Consider the following 22,651-nt stretch of genomic DNA (forward strand, 5'->3'; position numbering starts at 1 on the left):
ACTGTGTTGTCCAGAAGATGTTTCGCCACTCATTCGAGAGGCTTCTTCAGTTGTGATCCATGGTGTGTAGTTTTCCGGCTTATAAACTCTTTGAGTTGTTTAAAGGTGTAGCAATCACATGAGGGTTGTTTAAAGTCGAGAGTTAAGAGTCCTAACATCTCTACCCCGGCGTCTCCACAACAGTTCACACCTCCATTCATGCAAAGACTAATGACACTCTCATTACCTCTAAGGCTATGTCCATACTAGACCAGATAATTTTGAAAACGCTGGTTTCGCGTAAAAACGACAGGCATCCACACCAGGCGTTTTAAAAAATATCTCCGTCCACATTAGAACAGATATTTGGGCAAATCTCCTCCTACTGGGCATGCGCAGGTCACACAGAAAACAAGTGAAGAGGAAACGGTATACTTGGTGTGCGTTTGTCCAGTTACAGACGAGAAAAACTTAAAAGGAATTGCTGTTGGCTGTCGCGCAGGAGGACTTAAAACCAAAAAAAAACAAATACTGAAGCGTATGGAGGCAACCGACAGGGAGTTCACGGATAGTATGACCTGGCTGATGACGAACACTGAAAAACTGACTAACTCTGTTGCATTGATAAAGCACCTTGTTAAATGTATAAAACATGTCTGCATCAGTGTTATCTTGTATTTCTATACAGTGTTACATTAGACTGTTACACATCTATTGTCAGAGAAGTATTTGCATTAATAGGTAAACCACCTTCATACAAGGAAGGACAGAAAACAAGGCAAAGTGAGTATACTTGTTTATTCAGTAAGCTATGGGTCAAAGTATTTGGTGAGTATATTTCTAACTCTTCTGGCTTCAGTCTCATTGCCATTTGTTCTGAAATTGTTAGGTTGCGTGGGGGGGGGGGTTGCGTTCAAGAAAACAATGAAATACCGTGCTGCTGCCATCTGTTCCGGCACGTCATGACAGCGCTTTTAAAAATATCTGTTTACCCAGTCCACACTGCTCTGCACAATCGGCGTTTTCAAATTGACACACTCTGGAGGGCGTTCTAGAAAATCTCCGTTTTTGGGGGAGGAAAACGCCATTTCAGTGTGGACAGAGGGTCAAAACGAAGAGAAAAAGCTTTGGTTACGGATTTATCCGGTCTAGTGTAGATGTAGCCTAAGACTCTTAATGACCCTCATGTGATTTCTATACCTTCAAACAACCCACAGAGTTTATAAACTGGAAAACTACCCACTATGAATTAGAACCGAAGAAGCCGCTTGAATGAGTGGCAAAATGTCTTCGAGAAAACACAGCAAGTCCAGTTGCCTTTGTTTACTACTGCTTGATTTAAAAATACAACTGAATTTTACATGGAGTTAACTGCACTGCAGACCCTTCTGAAGTTAACATGAAGCAGACAGGGAAGTTAGACAGAGCAATTCTGTGCACCAGATTAGTCCAGCATACTCTGACTATTGAACACAGATCAAATGATGCCAATTACTCCTATAATGCCCATTCACACCTACATCAACATAAGCTGGAACAGGAAGTTCCACACTGTGAAACACTCCACATGTATAAAACAATGCACAATAAAATTAGCTGTCACAAGTTGGTGTGCATAAACGAACACCACATATTAAGTATGAAACACCACTTTGCCTCCTGAGCAAGACCTCTGAAATGCATTTTAATTATAGAGGCTGCTTTGGCGAGATTTGCCCTTGAATGCCAATGGCCTGGAAATCCAAACTTTCGAAATTATCTGTTGAAGAAGTGGGCACTCAGAGAAAAGATGGAACTTAAGAGAAAAGAAGATAGGCACGTATTTTAATGAACAAAAGCCTTCATCTTTACCTGATCACTTCCAACCATTTCGTTCTTCCACTGTTGTCGAGGCAAGACCATGAAGAAGCAATGGGAGATGCCGAGAATTCACACTGAATGACATCACTTAAGTGGGCCATATTAACTATTATGCAACAGAGTACCACAACTGTATTTCTGGAAAGAATTCCATTGTGCAACAAATGAAAATGCTGTATCAAGTGATAAGATCTTTGCAAAGGTTGGTTGGAACCTTCAAATGGCATTTTGCTGTTGTATGTTTAAATAAACTGCACCAAGTGTAATAGTGATTTAAAATAAAATCAAATATTTTCTGGGAGGGATATCTCTGTGTTACCATGTCAATGTACAATTAATCTTGCACATACAGCAGTTGGGTGAGGATTACATGTGGACCAGCCAACAGTTGGTAGTGAAGGACAATCACATGATTTCCCACAAGGTGCACATTGCTTTCAGCGTACTGTACTTTTTAGCATCAGTTTCAGAAGGTTGCAAGTACAATAAATTTGCAATTTGTGCTGCCTTCATTGCTCTCACCTCATTTGGTCAGCCTGCAAACAGGAGGTTGATGCTTTGCTATGTATCACATTGTGTTTTGGCTCTCCCATATCAGGTTTCCTATTGCTTTATTAATCCTGCTGACTAATCCTGTGTCCATGAGCCACAGGCAAGGCTGACAAAATTCCAAATTTGACTTTGAGCTTGGATAAATACTGAAAATAAAATTAATCTGCACACAAGGCCAGCACTGTTTACATTAGCAAATTTAGGAGACTGGATTTTTACTGATATCTGCTCATTCTCTGACATTATATGTGACATTCTCTGACATACTCTGACAAGCTCCTTGTTCTGCAGCTGCTCCGGCCTATGGTCAGGCCACACTTAGATTCCCTCCAGTTCGCCTACCAGCCCCGACCAGGAGTTGAGGATGCCAATGTCTACATGCTGAACCGTGTCTACGCCCACCTGGACAAGCCAGCAAGCACTGTGAGGGTCATGTTTTTTGACTTCTCCAGTGCGTTCAACACCATCCGCCCTGCTCTGCTGGGGGAGAAGCTGACAGCGATGCAGGTGGATGCTTCCCTGGTGTCATGGATTCTTGATTACCTGACTGGCAGACTACAGTACATGTGCTTGCAACACTGTGTGTCCGACAGAGTGATCAGCAGCACTGGGGCTCCACAGGGGACTATCTTGTCTCCCTTTCTCTTCAGCATTTACACCTCGGACTTCAACTACTGCACAGAGTCTTGTCATCTTCAGAAGTTTTCAGATGACTCTGCCATAGTTGGATGCATCAGCAAGGGAGATGAGGTTGAGTACAGAGCTACCGTAGGAAACTTTGTCACATGGTGTGAGCAGAATTATCTGCAACTTAATGTGAAAAAGACTAAGGAGCTGGTGGTAGACCTGAGGAGAGCTAAGGTACCGGTGACCCTCGCTTCCATCTGGGGGTCAGTGTGGACATGGTGGAGGATTACAAATACCTGGGGATACAAATTGACAATAAACTGGACTGGCCAAAGAACACTGAGGCTGTCTACAAGAAGAGTCAGAGCCATCTCTATTTCCTGAGGAGACTGAGGTCCTTTAAAATCTGCCGGATGATGCTGAGGATGTTCTACGAGTCTGTGGTGGCCAGTGCTATCATGTTTGCTGTTGCGTGCTGGGGCAGCAGGCTGAGGGTAGCACACACCAAAAGAATCAACAAACTCATTCGTAAGGCCAGTGATGTAGGGATGGAACTGGACTCTCTCACGGGGTTGTCTGAAAAGAGGATGCTGTCTAAGTTGCATGCCATCTTGGTCAATGTCTCCCATCCACTACATAATGTACTGGTTGGGCACAGGAGTACATTCAGCCAGAGACTCATTCCTCCAAGATGCAGCACAGAGCGTCATAGGAAGTCATTCCTGCCCGTGGCCATCAAACATTACAACTCATCCCTTGGAGTGTCAGACACCCTGAGCCGATAGGCTGGTCCTGGATTTATTTCATAATTTACTGGCATAATTTACATATTACTATTTAACTATTTATGGTTCTATTACTATTTATTATTTATGGTGCAACTGTAATGAAATCCAATTTCCCCCTGGGATCAGTAAAGTATGACTATCACTATCTATCTATCTATGTTAACCCAAATTGCACTCAGGCTGAATTTCAAATCTAATGTTATTGGTGAGAAAACTAATTGGTTATTGTTCTGAACAGGAAAAAAATATACAAATGCACAGAATAAATAAACTTTTCAATCTTATTTCATTGAAACACAAAATAACTGTCTTTACCTTTAAAGAACACTAAATTATTTGTTTCAATTGCAGACACTTTTTCTGTTTGAGACAACAGAATCTCAGTATAACAAAATAAAAGAAAGAGCAGCCAATTATTTATTTTAACTGAGGACACATTCTATTAGGAACAAACAAAATTTCTGTATAGGGGGCATCTCTGCTACATTTTTATTATATATTTCCAAACTCTAAAAATCAAAACAGAATCATCGTGATAACAATTTAGTAAAGGCCAAAAGGAACATTCCTTTCAATTTATTGTAGAATTGAATAACTCAAGTATATTTTATCAATAGAATGAAAACTTTCATGGTTTTGATGATTAAATTATAGTTCAAGACAACTTAATTAAGTATGCAGTTTGTTCATGAATAGTTGCTGAAAGAATTGGATAAGGGAACCCATCAATTTTGACAAATGTTCTGTTTTATAAATTACATTTACCTGTAACTTTCCAAACAATTAATCAATTCTGAAGAAAATTTTGACTGCCCATTATCAGTTTCAACACACCAAAAGCAGCTCATGATACCAAGAAGCAATTAAAAGTTTTCATGAAGGTACAATCATTTAAATACTGGCATACCTATATGCAACCAAAGTAAGAGCTTTCATGTAGTTCAATGATCATTTCAACAATGGTACTTTTTAGGAAAATCAGATTTGAGAGAGGCATAATGTTGCAGAAAGTTGAAGAGGAAGAGAGGAAGGGAGGGTGGGAGGGAGGGAGGAAGGGCAGGAGGGAGGGAGGGAGGAAGGGAGGGAGAGATGGAGGGAGGAGAGAGATAGCAGTGTGTGCAGACACAGTGGCCACTCTGGCTCAAAGCAATGGTGAAATTTCTTATCCTGTTCGTTTTCTCTATGACTGAAAAACACAGGTGAACATTCAGAACACAAAAACCTGCAAGTCGACCTCACTAGCGAGCGGAATAAGGAAGGCGTTACGTAGTTCTGGACTAACGCGGGAAGCAGACTCTCACTCCACCCCACAGTCTACTATAGCTACTTAGGGAAGTGGAAGCAGTCAGCAGAAGCAGTGCACTCGACTGCAGAGGCACAGTACATGCGCCAGTATTAAAGCAATAAAGCCAATCCCTGCAGGTCCACACTATCATCAATTGTACTCACTGATGTCCAATTCCTGGAAAATTAAGGATTAACTGCGTCTGCATCTGAACCGTTGAGAGATGAGGACAGTTGCACACCTGTCCTGACAGGAACACCATTACAGACTCCGCCATCCAGCTAGAATGCCTAATCTCCTTTCAGGCAGACAGAAAAGCTGTGACCTCCAGCAAGACCCTTGGAGGAGGTTCTGTGTGTCTACATCAGTTAGAACTGGTGTGTGAACGTCTCAGTAGTAATGGCCCACTGCTAACTGCAGATAGAGTTCGTAATGGTGAAGTGCAGGCCCTTCTGCTTACTGAGGGGGTTCACTGGCATTGTGATCATTGCTGTTTACATTGCCCCTCCCATTCTAGTGGTGGGGAAGTGCTGCAAGAGCTCAACAGCACAATCTGCAACCTCGAAGCCGCTCACCCTGGTGGTTTCTTCATTATTGCTGGTGACTTAAACCTTGCCAACTTAAAAACAGTCCTGCCAAAGTTCTATCAGCTTGTCAGGAAAGAATATATTAGAGCTGAGTTACACTAGCCTGACTGCAGAGGTTTGTGCACTCTTCAGGGATCGCTGCACATCGGGGGTCAGGACAACTGTAAGGTCAGCAAGAGCTGTGCTCTCCGTGCCATCAGGAAGGCAAAGCATGAGTACACACAGAAAACCCTCAGACACCAGGGACACACAGCGCACATCCAAACCAAAACTGATTACAGGTCAACCCTGCACATCAACCACCGCGAACCCTCCCTTCCTGATAGGCTGAGTGCTCTCTATGTACAATTTGACCAATTGACTGATGTGACATCGAGCAAATCCCCCTCTCCCTAAGGAACAGGCATTCTGTCTGGCTGCAGCTGAGATAAGGAGGACCCAGCCAGGGTAAACTCATGCAAAGCTGCGGAGTTAGACAACGTACCTGGTCAGGTGCTGAGGAACCGTGCAGCCCAGCTAACAGAGGTCATAATGGACATCTTTACTATCTCTCCGAAACAGTCCACTGTCCCTACAGGATTCAAGGCAGCCATCATCATTCCGGTCCCCAAGAGAGCAACGGTAACTGGCCTAAATGGTTACTGTCCCGTGACAATGACTTGAGCAATCAAGAATTGCTTTGAGCGGCTGGTAAAGGATTGTATATAACCCCACCTACCCACTATATTGGATCCTTTCAAGTTCAACTACTGCTTAAACTGGTCCACTGATGATGTCATTGCCTCAGCCCTCCACTTCATCCTGTCCCACCGAGAAGACAATGCCTCATACGCCAGGATGTTGCTCACTGACTTCAGCTCAGCATTTAATATGATTATCCTTTAGAGGCTGGTGGGTAAACTGCCCTCAGTGGGACTCAACACCCCTCTCTGTAACTGTATCTTGGACTTCTTGATGATAAGACCCCAGACAAACCAAGTTGCTCCATCATGCTGTACACTGGTGCCCCCAGTGTTGCATGTTCGGTCCACTGCTGTTCATGCTGCTGACTCATCACTGCACGGCCAGATTCAGCTCAAACCATATCATCAAGTTCGCTGATGATACTACCGTGGTTGGCCTCATCAGCAACAATGATGAGCGAGGAGGTAGAGTGTCTTGTTAAATGGTGCGAGAACAACAACCCCAGTATCAATGTTGTCAAGGCAAAAGAGGCGGTTATAGACTTCAGGAAGGCACAGGTCAACCATTGCACATCAATGGCCCTGCCATGGAGAGAGAGAAGAGCACAATATACCTTGGTGTGCACATAACAGACAACCTAACCTGGACCCACAACACCTTCTCACTAATCAAGAAAGCACGGCAGCGTCTGAACTTCCTGAGGATATCGGGGCGTGCAAGGCTCCCTGCCCCCATTCGAACAACTTTCTACAGGAGGACCATTGAGAGTTTCCAATCTGGCTGTATCATTGTTTGGTACGGAAGATGCAAGGGATCAGACTGGAAAACCCTACAGATGATAGTGAAAGCTACTGAGTGGTTCATTGGGAGCACCCGCCCCTATTTTTGACATTTTATTTGGAGCGTTGTAGACAAAGGGCCCAAAGCATTGTTGATGATCTCTACCACCCATCTCACAATCTCAAGGTAGGAGGTATTGAAGGAAGCATCAGGACTAGGACTGCCGGACTGGGTAACAGTTTCTTCCCTCAGGCCCTGAGAGTAATGAATACCCTGCCACCATTGAGGTCTCATCACTAGGACAGAGAGCCGTTTACCGTTTTCCTGTGCTGAGCTTAGTTACATGTGTTTTGAATTATATTTTATCAATTTATTTATTGCATATGGGTGGCGGAGTGGAGATACATACAGTATCTACCAAAGGAGCTGTAAGGCACCTCTTCCCTTCGCTAGCCTGCAGGTCACCTTTGGTCAAGGTGTAGCACCCGATCAGGGTCACATGAAGCCATGGGAGTAGGTGGTGGATGGTCATATGAGCAGCTGGTGCATTCCACATCCCGGTTATGTGACCACTGACACCAGGCAGACAACACCTGAAGGGTATTGCTAATGTCTGGGGCCACACCTTCTGGGCAGTGTGTTTACAAGACATGTGACCGGGGGGACACACCATTGATCACCTACATCTGCAACATATGATGATGATGACAGTATCATATTTTGGTTCATGTGCTATGTGTGATACATGATGTGTCAGTGCACCATGGTCCGGAGGAATGTTGTTTCATTTGGTTGTATATGTGTACAGTCACATGAAAAATCATCTGAATTTGACAGGGGGGAGGAAAAAGAAGAGGGAGAGAGGAGACGGGGTAAAGAGAGAAGAGGAGAAGAGGGGGCGTAGAGGGATGGGGGAAAGGGGAAGGAGGAGGGGGGTTAGAAGGAGATGAGACAGGGAAGAGGAAGAGGGGGAAGAGGAAGAGGGGGAAGAGGAAGAGGGGGAGGTGGAGGGGGGCAGGGAAGAGTGGAAAGGAGAGGAGAGGAGAGAGGTGAAGGGGAGAGAGGGAAAGAGAGGAAAGAGGAGAGGAGAGTAGAGGAAAGAGGGGGAAGGGGACGGGGAAGGGAAGGGGAAGGGAAGGGGAAGGGAAGGGGGAAGGGGAGAGGGGGAAGGGGAGAGGGGGAAGGGGAGAGGGGGAAGGGGAGAGGGGGAAGGGGAGAGGGGGAAGAGGGGGGGAAGGGGAGAGGAAGGGGAGGAGAAGGGGAAGGGGAGGGGGAAGGGGAAGGGGAGGGGGAAGGGGAGGGGGAGGGGAAGGGAAGGGGGAGGGAAGGGAAGTGGTAAGGGAAGGGGTAAGGGGAGAGGGGGAAGGGGAGAGGGGGAAGGGGAGGGGAAGGGGGAAGGGAAGGGGGAAGGGAAGGGGAAGGGAAGGGGAAGGGAAGGGGAAGGGAAGGGGAAGGGGAGAGGGGGAAGGGGAGAGGGGGAAGAGGGAGGGGAAGGGGGAGGGGAAGGGGAGGAGAAGGGGAAGGGGAGGGGGAAGGGGAGGGGGAAGGGGAGGGGGAAGGGGAGGGGGAGGGGGAGGGGGAAGGGGAGGGGGAAGGGGAAGGGGGAGGGGGAAGTGGAAAGTGGTAAGAGAGGAGAGGGGAGGGGGAGGAGAGAGAGGGAAAGAGAGGAAAGAGGAGATGGGGAGAGAGAAGAGGGAGAGGGGGGAGAGTCTGTGCACCTGCAAGCATCGCCATGCCTCTGGCGCCAACGTAGCATGTCCACAACTCACTAACTCTTAACCCTAACCGTACGTCTTTGCAACATGGCAGGAAATTGGAGCAACCACAGGTAACCCACACTGTCATGAAGAGAACATTAAATGTCCTTACAGACAGCAGCATGAAATAAACCCTGATCGATTATCACTGGCATTGTGATAACCACCATGGAGCATTCTGATAACCACTGTACTACTGTGTGGCCCAAATTATGTATGAATTCTTTCTAAAACCAAATGTAAAATTTCTTTATTTCTTCTTTGAGTTGAGACATAAATTACACTTCAAATGTTCCAAAAAGTAGCTAAATTTTGTTAAATTGCCACATAATTTCTTTTACAGATACTTTTCAAATATTCAAATTAACAAAAAAATTGTCATTGTTCAAAATCTTATTTCTTACTTTAATCTAAGCATCCAATATATCATTAGGAGAAAAAACTATTAACAGATTCTGAACATTGATTAACTGAATCCTTGATAATTAATTTTCTAATCTCTATCTATTAAATGTTGAAATTGCATATCTTGTGATTAATGTTAGCAGTGGAATTTGAATCCACAATACGCCAAATTGTCATAACACAAATTATAAACTAAAGGTAACTGAAAACTCAAATTGATAAAGGCTTCTGCCTGGCTAAGGATAGAAACCAAGCTTGTCACTCATCCAAAATGGTACAAAGAATGTAAAGTATTGAGTGTTGAATGATCAACAATAAACTACATTCCATAATACTCCAGACAATTTGAAAATATTAACAAAATTTATTGTGCAGAGTGGCATTATCTGCATGATTATCTGTTTTCAGAGTATCAATGGAACTGAAGGTTTAAACCCACATTTACAAAAAGGTACTCTACAACCTCATACACACGTTTATTTGTTTATTGGTTTATTTAGCGATACAGCACGAAGCAGACCCTCCTGGCCCTTCGAACCACGCTGCCTCAGCAACCCCCGACAAACCTGATTAACCCGAACCTAATCATGGGACAATTTACAACGACCAATTAATCTACTCGGTACATCTTAGAACTGTGTGAGGAAATGGAGCACCAGGGGAAAATCCATTTATTCTACAGGGAGGATGTACCAACTCCTTGCAAATGATGCCGGAATTTAACTCTGAAGCCCGGTGTCTCGAGCTGTAATAGAGTTGCACTAACCCCTTCTATTTCATTGCTCACTTCAGGCAATGGAACTAATTTGAGACTTCTACACTTTATGGCACTAAAGAGTCCATACAGTGACACTATAAAGCATCATTTTATGGATGTACAATCAACATTTATAAGCTATCTTTTGTATTAATATTTATTGTACTTTTTTACTATCATGTGTTCATCATCTCATTGTGCTTTTTTTTGGTGCAGAATCTGATCCAGAGCAAGAATTATTCTGTTCTCATTTACACTAGTGTACTGGAAGTGACATTAAAGAATCTTGAATTATCAGCCATGAAATTTAGAAAGTTAGAAAATACTTCTTCAAATGTAATGAAAAAAGCTTCTGACGGCTAAACATATCAGCCCAAACTGCAGGTTTCATAGCGTTATTATTGTCTCCATGTTCTGCTCCACGATTAAAAAGCTATCTATGTAAATCTAGTTGAACACAGTGTGATGAGTCACCACTGTAGGATAGACAGTTTATTCATTCAGTAATACAGGAGGATCTCCAATGGATGACATTTGAGACTAGGTAATACAGTATACCAAGATTATTCATAACTTTTCTCTCCAGTTCCGCTCCTTATTTTTAAACCCTTTGTCAAGGCAATATTAGTGACTGATTCGAGCTGAAAGAGTTACAGCAGTATGAAATGCAAAATAAGAATGTCGTCCTTAATTTTTTTCAGAAAAATATTGCTATTTCAGAAGATTTATTGAACCATATCTGCCAGCTTCAATTTGCAAATGGCTTTGAACATCCAGCAGTTTGGACTATAAAGAAAGCTTTACCTAAAATGAGAATGTTGATTAGTTTTACGGTCTCTGCATTTCCGAATTTAATTGAAATTTTAAATGTATCTTTGGAAGCAGACAGTCAGACACTTCAACAAAATAGGATATATAAAGGGCTTGACATTTGACAGTTTATGCTTCAGATCTCAAAATAATTTATAAATAGCTCTGTCACTCACTTTTGCACTAACAAATGTAATGTCAACTCTCCAAGCATCAATCATGATTGTAATTGTCAAAATGAACCAAGAATATAAATTGTGGCAAAATTCAGTTTAATTAAAAGAAAATCTACATTTTAATTTTCCATGCTTGAAGCTCAACAAAGGCTTACATCATATATAGTTGAGATAAGTAGACTTGAGTTTTTATGACTGGACACTCAATACAGATAGTAACTGCAGTGTTAGTCACTGTTTGATATTTAAAACGTCTTTAGAATTTAATTTAATCATGAGGAATTTATTTTGAAATGTTTCTCTCAGACTTCAGTTAAATTTGGTAACTGAAATATGTACTAGTTAAAGATTTTATCAAAGATTCATGGCATTTTCAAATTCTAATATGAGTTACAATATAAGAAATATTTCAACAATGCATCACAATGAAATTCTTTTCAGGATAAGAATACAATAGAAACTGGAAATAAAATCCTAGCTTTTATTATTGTACATTTATAGTCAGAATAATGTACAGCACACTGAGGTACTACCATGTATAATATTATAGCAGTAAAATTTTCCAGGACTAAATTGTAAGACATCGTTAATAATCTCAGATGATGTTGAAACATGAGCTTTTTGTGCTATGGTAGCAATAAAGATGTTTTCTCAATATATTACATATTAGCCTGATCCCACTTCTGTGAAACTCTTGGCTTGGCAGAGGGATAATAAGCTCTCCTACAGATTTGGTTTTGGTTCCAGTTCCTCTAAATCATGCAGTGAGGCTTACAGAAATTCCAAATTGAGGATGTGGTCAGGCAGAAATAGGGATATATTTCCAAGAAAAGAGCTGCAATACAGAGTTGAGATAGACCTTAATAAGTGACAAACCTGTGCTAACAAATCCAAGGTACAATAGTAAGACTAATGCTCCAGGGAGGGGCTATTCTGGTGGGGGAAGGTGATGATGTTTGAAAAATATGTAATTTATTATCCACAATAGTATAAGTGGGATATTTGGTGGGGGGGGGGGGAAGAGACAGAGAGAGAGAGAGATAGAGATAGATAGATAGATTTGGAGTAAGCAGATTTAATGGGAAGCACCTTTCCCATCTTCAGATCTGTAAAGACTTTCCTAAAGCTGTTCTTGCTGCCCTAATGCTGCAAGACTTCCACATGATTTGAGCTGGCAGGCCACTGATAAACCTTGAGAAGCCGGCAACACTGTTTGTAACTATGGCCAAAAACTAAAATTATTAATCCTTCTCCTGGGATACAATTAGGTGCTGGCTCATTACACACCCACAAGTAATCGTTTGTAACCACTGACCTGACCTCAACCCACCTGTTTCTATTTAGGGGTTTAATTCTAACCCGGGATTTCAAACACTTATCCTGACAATCTTCATGTTATTACTCTTGGTTCCACCAATCCCCAGGCTCCCTATCAAAAATGATGCCAGAGAAATTAGAATCCTGTCCTTTAAAACGTTATGAGATTAGAATGTTTTCCTTTCAGAAATCCCAACTCTATTAAAGTTAGCCAAGACAGGCAGCTAGTGATACTGTTTGCATTTGGATGCAAAGTGTATTTTCTTTCGCTGTTGAAAAGATCACAGATGGTGATGAAGGGACTTACAGGGGTGAGACAGATTGCAGAGTTGAGTGGTATCAAAACAACAGCACGCAATGTTAACAAGACCAAGGAACTGATTATGCACCAGTCCTCATTGAATGGTCAGCATTGGAAAGGTGAACCGCTGTGAGTTCCTGGGCACCAGCATCTAAAATGATCTGTCCCAGCCTCGGCACATTGATGCAATCATGAAGAAGGCACACTAGCGGCTCTAGATTGTTAGGAGTTTAAGGAGATGTGGTATGTCCACAATGATTCTTGTAAATTTCTGCAGATGTACATTGGTGAGCATTCTAACTGGTTGCATCACAACCTGTTATGGAGGTTCCATTGCACAGGGTTGAAAGAGGTTACGGACTCAACCTGCTCCATCATGGGCACAACCCTCCCTATTATCAAGGACGTGTTCACGAGGGGTTACCCCAAGAAGGTGACATCGATCATTAAAGTCCATCACCATCTAGGACATGCCCTCTTCTTGTCACTGCCCCGGGGGAGGTAAGGAATATGAAGACTCACACTCAAGGAGTTAGGAACAGCTTCTTTTCTTCCGCCATCAGATGTCTTAACTATCCATGAGCCCATCCACGACCTCATTATCCCTTTTTTGGCACTACTTACTTATCCTTATAATTTCTTAAATTTTATGTGTTTGCAGTGTATTGCTGCAGCAAAACAAGTTTCTTATCATATATGCGTGATAATAAATCTGATCCTGATTCTGAAATTGCAACTGGTGTTTCTTCATCAAGACAATGTAAGGAGGGAAGGGTCTGTGATTCTCCTGGAGTAAATCAAAAAGTTCTTTTAATTGCATGACAGACTGATTCAACATGCCAGAAATCCTTTGATTGCAAAAACAATCATCTTTGTGATAATCCATTAGGAAAACATGATAGAAAGGCCATTCTTTATTCTTTCAGAACGCATGTGAACTAGTAGGAAAGAAAGCATTCCAGGGTAGAAAGCTGACAACCAGCTGTGTTGTAAAGTATTTCATATGTGACTGGCTCTTACAAAAAGGACAATATAAAATAATGGGACTTACCGGTCTTAGAGTTAATGGTGAAGAAATTCTGTGGGTTCCCACTGGTAATTTTAAATGTCATTTTATCACTAGAACTGGAATCTGGATCATAGGCCTGGATCTGAACAATGGGAACGTCCTTGGGAGAGTTTTCCATGACTGACGGGTGGTAAATAGGTTGAGAAGATATGGGTGCATTGTCATTTTCATCTTCAACTTCAATATAGATTTCAATAGATGAAAATAATGGAACTACTCCACGGTCTGTGGCATACATAGTAAGCCAGTAGGAAGCAGTTGTTTCACGATCAAGTACATCGGCCGTAATAATTAAACCTGAGACAGAAAGCAACAGAAGAATTAAACAGGTTACAATGGTGATTGATACTCACATTTACCAAGCCAGATATGCATCAATAATAATTTTAAACATCTTAGTAATGATATTTACTAAGTGTAATATAAAAAGGGTTAAAGAATTTGTCCCATACACAACAGATGGTTATTGATTTTAAGCATTTTTTTTCATTTTACCTTTTTTCAATTCTTCATTATCCAATTACAACATCAATCTATTGGTGCAATAAAAATCATCCTGAAACAGCATACACAGTAAGATATAAATTGCAAATTATCGTTCTTGAGAGTAAAGCACCATATTTGAGCATGCCTAGAGAATCCAGGGCCTACTAACCTAATATTAAAGTCACAAATTTCATCACACATCATGAGCAGCTTGTAACCCCATTATTCCATTGAATTTATACAATTATATATTTGAAAATACAGTTGAGTTTGAAAAATTACTTCCTATTCATTTATCCTTCACTATCCACTCACATTTTATACATATAACATATGTAATTTACATATCATCTCCAAAAGTCAGTGCCTTTTTTTCATTAAATGAATTTTCAGCTTGACTCTATCTATTTTTAAGATCATAATGCTCAGTGATGATTGCAAAATACATTGATATCAGAGACTGATAAGAAGAGATAAATGCAGTTTTCCACAACTCCCTAAGGCTGAAAATATTAAGCAAAGTTAGCTTGTTGTGTCCTCGTCAATAATCATTTTCACACTAATAAGTAACTCACTCTTTATTCTGTTGGAATTAGGAGATTAATAATCTTGTACCCATATTATTGATACTAATGTAAACCAGCTCAATAGGTTTATACAGCAGCTATTCTTTGCTATTGTAACTGCATTCATCATTTAAAGTACTATTAAAAATTGTCACATAAATGTGTTAAACACAGTCAAGCGAATACTATCAATACTACTTCTTTCTAAAAATCAGGCGAGTTACACGGTTTCCTGACAAAAATTAGTCTGGTCTCAAACAATTTAACTTCTCTTTATCTGAGGGTATTTAATGGCTAGGATACAAGCATTGATACCCACATTGCTGAAATTCAGCCCTAACAATTAAAATGAAAGCAAACTGAAAAAGCAGCAGAAAGAAAACGTTGTCCTGTGACAAAAATACACGACAAAAAACAATCAGCTTTTCTGCCTGTCTGATTAGCACATTGTACATGGAACCATTTACCATTTTCCAATGCCTGGAGTTGGCCACAAAACGTTCGATATTATTAACAGAAATATAGCAAAATAGGAGTTATAATATGCCACTTTACTGCCTCCTCTGCTATCCAACACAGTTTTAGCTGATCCAGTGTCTCAAGGCAATGTTCCCAATCTCTCCTCACACCCTATGATGCATTTAGATTAGATTAGGTTAGAATAGATTCAACTTTATTGTCATTGTGCCAAGTACAGATACAAAGCCAATGAAATGCAATTAGCATCTGACCAGAAGTGCAAAAGAATAGTATTATTTACAAAATAACTGTGAACAAAAAGTAAGTGCTACAGCACACAAATATAAATGTACTGAGACAGTCCAATATGGGTGCAATACTGCTTAGCGCTGTGATGTGAGGTTCAGCAGAGTCACAGCCTCAGGGAAAAAGCTCTTCTTGAGCATGCTGGTGCAGGAGTGGAGGCTCCTGTAGCGCCTACCAGATGGGAGGAGAGTAAAACGTCCATAGTTAGGGTGAGATGCATCCTTGATAATGCTTTTCGCCCTGCCCAGGTAGATGTTCACAATGGTAGGCAATTGGGTGCCGATAATCCACTGGGCAGTTTTCACCACCCGCTGGAGTGTTTTGTGGTCCGTTACAGGACAGTCGCCATACCACACTGAGATGCAGTTGGTGGGTATGCTCTCAATGGTACAGCGGTAAAAGTCCGTCAGTATCCTGGGACAGAGGTGAGCTTTCTTGATGCTCTGCAGGAAATAAAGGTGCTGTTGCGCCTTTTTGATCAGAATGGAAGAGTTCAGGGACCAGGTGAGATCATCGGAAATGTGGACACCAAGGAATTTGAAGCTCGATACACACTCCACTACAGCTTCGTTGATGTAGACGGGGACGTGAGTGTGGCTCCTAGCATGCCTGAAGTCCACAATAATTTCCTTGCTCTTCTGGGTGTTAAGGGCCAAGTTGTTATCAGCACACCACGCGGCCAGGTGCTGGACCTTGTCCCTGTAGGTCTTGAAGTCTATCCAGCTCAACTTTAAATATATACTGTAACTTATTCTCCACAGTATTCTGTGTCAGAGAATTCCACAAACTGTCCACATGCGAGGTGATGTCGTTTTTCCTCCTCTTAGTTTTAAAACCCTACTCTACTTCCTGACATAGTAACACCAGTTTTTCCACCCCCAGCTGGGGAAAATATCCTCCCTCCATCCACCCTGGCCGGCAGGACCTACTAGAACTTCACATGTTCCAAGATCTCATCTTTCTAACTCTAGTGTATACACAACAACAAATATGTACAGTCGGCCCTCCTTATCCACGAGTTCCGCATGCGCGAATTCAACCGCTAATCAAAAAAACCTGGAAGTGCTCTTCCAGCACTTGTTGTTCGAGCATGTACAGACTTTTTTTCTTGTCATTATTCCCTAAACAATGCAGTATGACAACTATTTTACATAGCATTTACATTGTATTAGGTATTATAAGTAATCTAGAAATGATTTAAAGTATACGGGAGGATGTGCGTAGGTTATTGTGGATTGAGATCGAAAAAAAAACCTGAAGTTCTCTTACTAATTAAGTCGGAACAGGTACATCTGGTATTATGTAGCGTCAGTTAGTCAAATGTTTGTCTCAGTATAGCATATATATTTTACCTTTCTATGCATATAAAACACTTAAGAAACGTATGTTTCAGCGCCGGGTTCGCGAACGGAAGTTCAGCACCCGAGCGTACTCTCCAATCATGCCGGGTTGATGTGAAGGATCAAAAACCCAAAACCCCAAAACCCAATAATTAAACCACTGCGTTGCTTAGTAATAATTGTAGCTTTCATCGGGGCAGGGCCTTTCTCACTTTATCCTTTCAAATTGTTCCGATCGTTGACCAACTGTAGCCTAAAGCTTTTCCAATGACCGATGGCGTTTCACCTCTTTCTGATCGCTTTATTATTTCTACTTCATTTTCAATTGTGATCGTGATTATTTTCGTGAACAGAAACACTGCGGATTCAGAGCTCCGCCACCAGGTCCTAATGTCCACCGCGCTGAGACAGGTTAAATAAGGTCCAGGGTTCCGCTGGGTCCTAAGGTCCACCGCATTGAGACAGGTTGAATAAGAGACTTGAGCACCTGCATTTTTTGGTATCCGCGACGGGTCCTGGAACCAATCCCTCGCGGATGAGGGCTGACTGTATTCATTATCCGAAATGTAACAAGGTTATCAGAATCAGTGTGACATAAAATGTGACTGATGAAGATGGCTGACATAGATGCTGTGAGGGTACATACTGTGGATCTACTTTCAAAACATTGTGACTCCATATGCTTGCGGGCAGGTTTGCTAGAGCTGTTGGGGAGGGTTTAAACTATGTTGGCAGGGGCTAGGAAGTAGAATGATAAGGCTGAGGATGGAGCAGTTGGTGTACAAGTTGAAGTAGTGTACAGCAAGATTGTGACGATGGACAGACAGATGATAGGGCAAAATTTCAGTTTTGTACCTGCAAAAATTTGCAGTTATGTTTTATAATTGCAGATAATAAAACTAATCGGAAAAAAACATGGAGCCAGAGATCTGTGTGTGTAATTCGTTTTTACTTTAGTGAGGCCTGCACATATGACATAAGCTCCTGCCAATGCTCATATCTCATCGGCTATTTAATTTGGTTCAAAATACTGCTCAATTTGCTCAGTACACATCAGCCAGTTATCTTGTTTGCAATCAAACACATCTTCCTGTCTGATGTAGCCAGCCATTTCTGCTTCTTCTTTTTCAATATTTTTATTAATTTCTACATAGAAGAATACAGAGTATAAGATATATATTATAAATCAAAAAAAAGATAAAATAATACCAGATACATTACATTTGAATCACACTTGCGATCTCATTACCCTATATTCATGTAATTTAAATTAAATTGTAATATTGAAATATGATAACTTATTATTCAAAAAACAGAATCTAAGCTCACTACCAAGATCGAAGCTGTTCAGTAAAGAAAGGAGGAAAAAAACATCTTATCATATAGTGAAATATGTTATCAGCCGACCTCTGTACTTTAACAGCAAATCTAAGGTTTTGAAAATTGTTCAAAAATGGTCCCCACAATGTTTGAAAGTCTTGGCTAGATTCAGAAATTGAACAATGAATCTTCTCTAAATTTAAGCATGACATAACATCACATAACCATTGAGCGTGAGTTGATGGAACGACATCCTTCCATTTAAACAAGATCGCCCTCCTAGCTATAAGAGAAATAAAAGCCAAAATGTGCAAATGAGATGTCTCCAAAATAATATCTTTTCCTCCAACAATATCGAAAAAGGCAGTCAAAGGGTTAGGCTTAAAATTTACTTTGAAAAGTACAGAGAAAGTTTGACATACTTCCTTCCAGCATTTTTCAAGACTCAGGCATGTCCAAAACGTATGAATTAATGAAGCTTCTCCATTGTTACATCTATCACAACAGGGGGATATATCCGAATAAAAGCGAGATAGCTTATCCTGAGTCATGTGGGCCCTGTGGACCATTTTAAATTGTAGGAGGGAGTGGCGGGCACATAACGATGAAGTGTTAAGCAATTTAAAAATTTCATTCCAAGTTTCCTCAGAAACTCCATTACATAAAACTAATTGAATGAAAAACCTGGAGCCAGGTTTATGCAGGTGTACTTTACTTTTACATTAGTGAGGTGCGCACAAATTATTTGGTGGCATGATGACATATGCCATTCATGTACTTTTACATACAACAGGTAATGAATTATATAAACAAGAAAGAATGCTGAACCAAAAATATATTTATAATATTATTCAAATAATACTGAATATTAAATATACAATAAATGGGATGAGGTGAAGTGTAACATGGGGGCAAAATCAAAGAGGGTGATGAACATAGGACTGAAGGTGTTATATTTGAATGCAAGCAGTATATGAAATAAAGTAGATGATCATATAGTGCAGTTAGAGATTGGCAGAAATGTGACTGAAAGAAGATCATAGTTGGGAGTTTAACATCTAAGGATACTCCTGTATCAAAAGGACAGGTAAGTATGCAGAGGGTCCAGGGTAGTTCTATTGGTAAAAAATGAAATCAAATCCTTAGAAAGAATTGATATAGGATTGTAAGATGTAAAATCCTTCTGAGTGGAGTTAAAATAGTGCAAGTGCAAAAAGACACTCCTGATGAGAGTTATATACAGGACCCTGAACAGTAGCCAACAACAGGAAATAGAAAAGCCATGTAAGAAGGGCAATGTTACATTAGGCACAGAGGATTTCAGTATGCAGGTAGATTGTGAAAATCAGGTTGCCGGATCTCAAGAGAGAATTTGTAATGGTTTTTTAAAGCAGCTTGTGGTTGAGCCCACAAGGGGAAATGCAAATTTGGATTGGAATTTGATTAGGGAGGAAAAGGTAAAGGAACCCTTGGGAGACAATGGTAATAATATGAAGTTTATCCTGCAGTTTGAGATGAAGAAGATAAAGTTAGATGTATTAGTATTATAGTGGAGTAAAGGGAAGTTACAGAGGTATGAGAGAAAAGCTGGCTAAAGTTGATTGGAAGGGTACACTAGCTGGGATGACAGCAGAAAAGGCAATGGCTGGAGTTTCTGGGGGCAATTCAGAAGGTTCAGGAAAGATATATACCAAAAGTGGGTGAGTCCAGGACCAGAGGGCAGAACCTCAGAATAGTGGGACGTCCATTTAGAACAGAGACGAGAAGGAATTTCTTTAGCCCAAGGGTGGTGAATCTGTAGAATTCATTGATATGGATGGCTGTGGAGGCCAAGTCATGGAGTATATTTGGAGCAAAGGTAGATAGGCTCTTGGTCAGTCAGGGCATTAACAATTACAAGGAGAAGGCAGGATAATGGTGTTGAGTGGGATAATTAATCAGCCATAATGGAATGGCGGACCAGACTCGATGGGTCGAGTGGCTTAATTATGCTCTTACATCTTATGGTCTCAACACATCAAAATGCAATGAGTTGAAGAAAGACAGTCGTGAAGAATTCAGTACATCAATATTTTGTGTCCTGGCACAACCCATTCTCATACATTCTGCAGTCTCCCCATACATATGCCATCCACGTACGTAGTAATACTAATCTCTAAAGAATATTAACAAAGCAAGACCGAACACCTGAATGTGTCTTCGAGCTGATGTTTACTTTTGAAAAGTTGTTATTGTTGTAATGCAGGTAATGCTAATTCATGCACACCATAGCCATCCAGTAGTAATATAATAATTACCAGAATATCTATTTTGATAATTTTAGTTGATGGAGAAAGTTTTGGCTGGATACTGAGGAGCATCCCCCTGATCTTCAGACACCAAGATGATCTGAAGCACAGCGTGCTTCAAATACTTTGGTAATCTCTGAAATGTCTCCAGCAATTTCACCTCATTATATCCCTTCCAAGATTCAAAAAACTTGAACACACTTCATTCCTATTCCATCTCTTCTTATTCGATACCTGCTTTGACCACTTTGTTCAGAAAAAAGACACCTTTTCCTATGTGCATATTAAATATTCTCATGTTCTGTATTCCATCATCTGCAGCCACATCCCCAATTAAATTAAATTCCGGTTGCAGCACTGGTGATCTCTTTCTAAAAGAAGGAGAGAAGCAGTTCAAACTCAGAATTGGATTCAAAACTTATCTGTTTTCCTCTGCAACTGGACTTGCCCATTTCCATTAGGTGACGTAACTGTGTAACAAGCCAACTACTTAAGAAATTTTATTTCCTTTGGTATAGGACATTGTGGTCACGTTACACTCTTGTTCTCCTGACCCAGAACATCTAATGATTAAGTACTGACCATTCTACTTACCGAAAGAATTCGACCATTATCATGACCACAGTTAACTTACTGCCAAAGGCAAACGTTATGCAGGCACTTGATGTATTGAGTGGAGTGATTAGGAAACATGATACAGCCTACCCAGACGCCTTTCACAGACTTGCCAAAGCCTTCAATCTTGCTTATTTGGAGATATTCCAATTAACATCAGCACATCACCTGCAGCAACAGGTGTCCCAATAAATTCAACCACTGCTACACTACCAATCAAGAATGACGACTGTTCCATCCCTAGACCACATTTCGAGAAATCTGATCACCTGGCTGTCCATCTCCTACAAGCAAACAGAGGCTAAAGACCAGAGGTAAAGACAACAAAGAGGTGGTAACAGGAGGCAGAGGAGCGGCTAGGGATTGCTACAAGTTGGTGGTCTGGGCAATACTGAGGGACACATCAGAGGACCTGAATGACTATGCCAGAGTTGTCATGGACTTTATAAAGACAATTACGGACAAGTGTGTTCACACAAAAGCATTCAGTCATCCAAAGAAACCTCCAATGGACCAAGAGATCTGCAATCTGCTGAGGGCTAGATCAGTGGTATTCAAGTCTAGCAACCCTGGAAAACACAGGAAATCCAGGTATAACTTCCAGCAAGCCACATGAGAAGTGGCAATTCCAGACCAACCTTGAAACACAGAATGATGCTCTACAGCTCTGGACAGTTAGAATGCTATCAGCTTCCACAAGATGAAAGCAAATGACATCAATAACAACAAGGTTTCACTTCCAGATGAGCTCAATGCCTTTTATGTTCACTTTGACCAACAAAACATGGAGGCACCTCTACAAACTCCCACAACACACAACAACCCTATGTTTTCAGTTTCTGAGGCTAAACTGAGAGCAATTCAGGAGAGTGAACCTACCAAAAGCATGAGGCCCAGACGGCCAAGTACTGAAGACCAGTCTTTGGTATCTATCTACTTCAAGCAGACTTCAATCACACCAGTACCCAAAACCTGATGCCTCAATGGCTAACATCCAGTAGCACTTAAATCCACTGTGATAACATGCTTTGGGAGGTTGCCATGAAGCATATTAGCTCCTGCCTGAGGAGTGACTTGGATACACACTAATTTGCCTACCTTCACAATAAGTCAACAGCAGGTGCCATTTCATTGGCTTTCCACTCAGCTCTGAACATCTGGACAGTGAAGATGCATACATCAGGATGTTCTTCATTGACTACAGCTCCACATTTAACACTATGAGCTCCTCAAAACTGATTAATACAAGACCTTTACCTTGATACCTCTTTATGTAACTGGACCCTCAATTTCCACACTTGCAGGCCCCAGTCAGTATGAATTGGCACAACATCTCCTCCACAATCACCATCAGCACAGGTGCACCATAAGGCTGTGTGCTTAGCCCACCCTCTACTCACTTTATGACTGTGAAGCTGAGCACAGCTCCAACACCAAGGTGGCGACAAATCGGCATATTGATGGGAGATTGAAAATTGAAAATGTTGAGTGGTGCCATGACAACAATCTCTCAACATCAGCAAAACCAAAGAGCCAA

At 41.3% G+C, this 22,651-nt stretch overlaps 1 protein-coding gene across 6 annotated transcripts in view; it reads right to left on the reverse strand.

The window, feature by feature from the left end:
* Positions 1 to 22,651, reverse strand: part of LOC134349486 (protocadherin Fat 3-like) — a 763,599-nt gene that overhangs the window by 308,007 nt on the left and 432,941 nt on the right. For 5 of the 6 annotated variants that reach the window (XM_063053870.1, XM_063053874.1, XM_063053871.1 and 2 more), the window contains one exon: positions 13,717 to 14,031. In XM_063053870.1, coding sequence (XP_062909940.1) covers positions 13,717 to 14,031 — 315 coding nt within the window. Of the gene's footprint in view, positions 1 to 10,115; positions 11,883 to 13,716; positions 14,032 to 22,651 lie in introns of those variants that run through there. The other variant, XM_063053873.1, reaches the window with a different exon arrangement.

This window comes from Mobula hypostoma, chromosome 7 (assembly GCF_963921235.1).
Source record: "Mobula hypostoma chromosome 7, sMobHyp1.1, whole genome shotgun sequence".
Classification (NCBI taxonomy): domain Eukaryota; kingdom Metazoa; phylum Chordata; class Chondrichthyes; order Myliobatiformes; family Myliobatidae; genus Mobula; species Mobula hypostoma.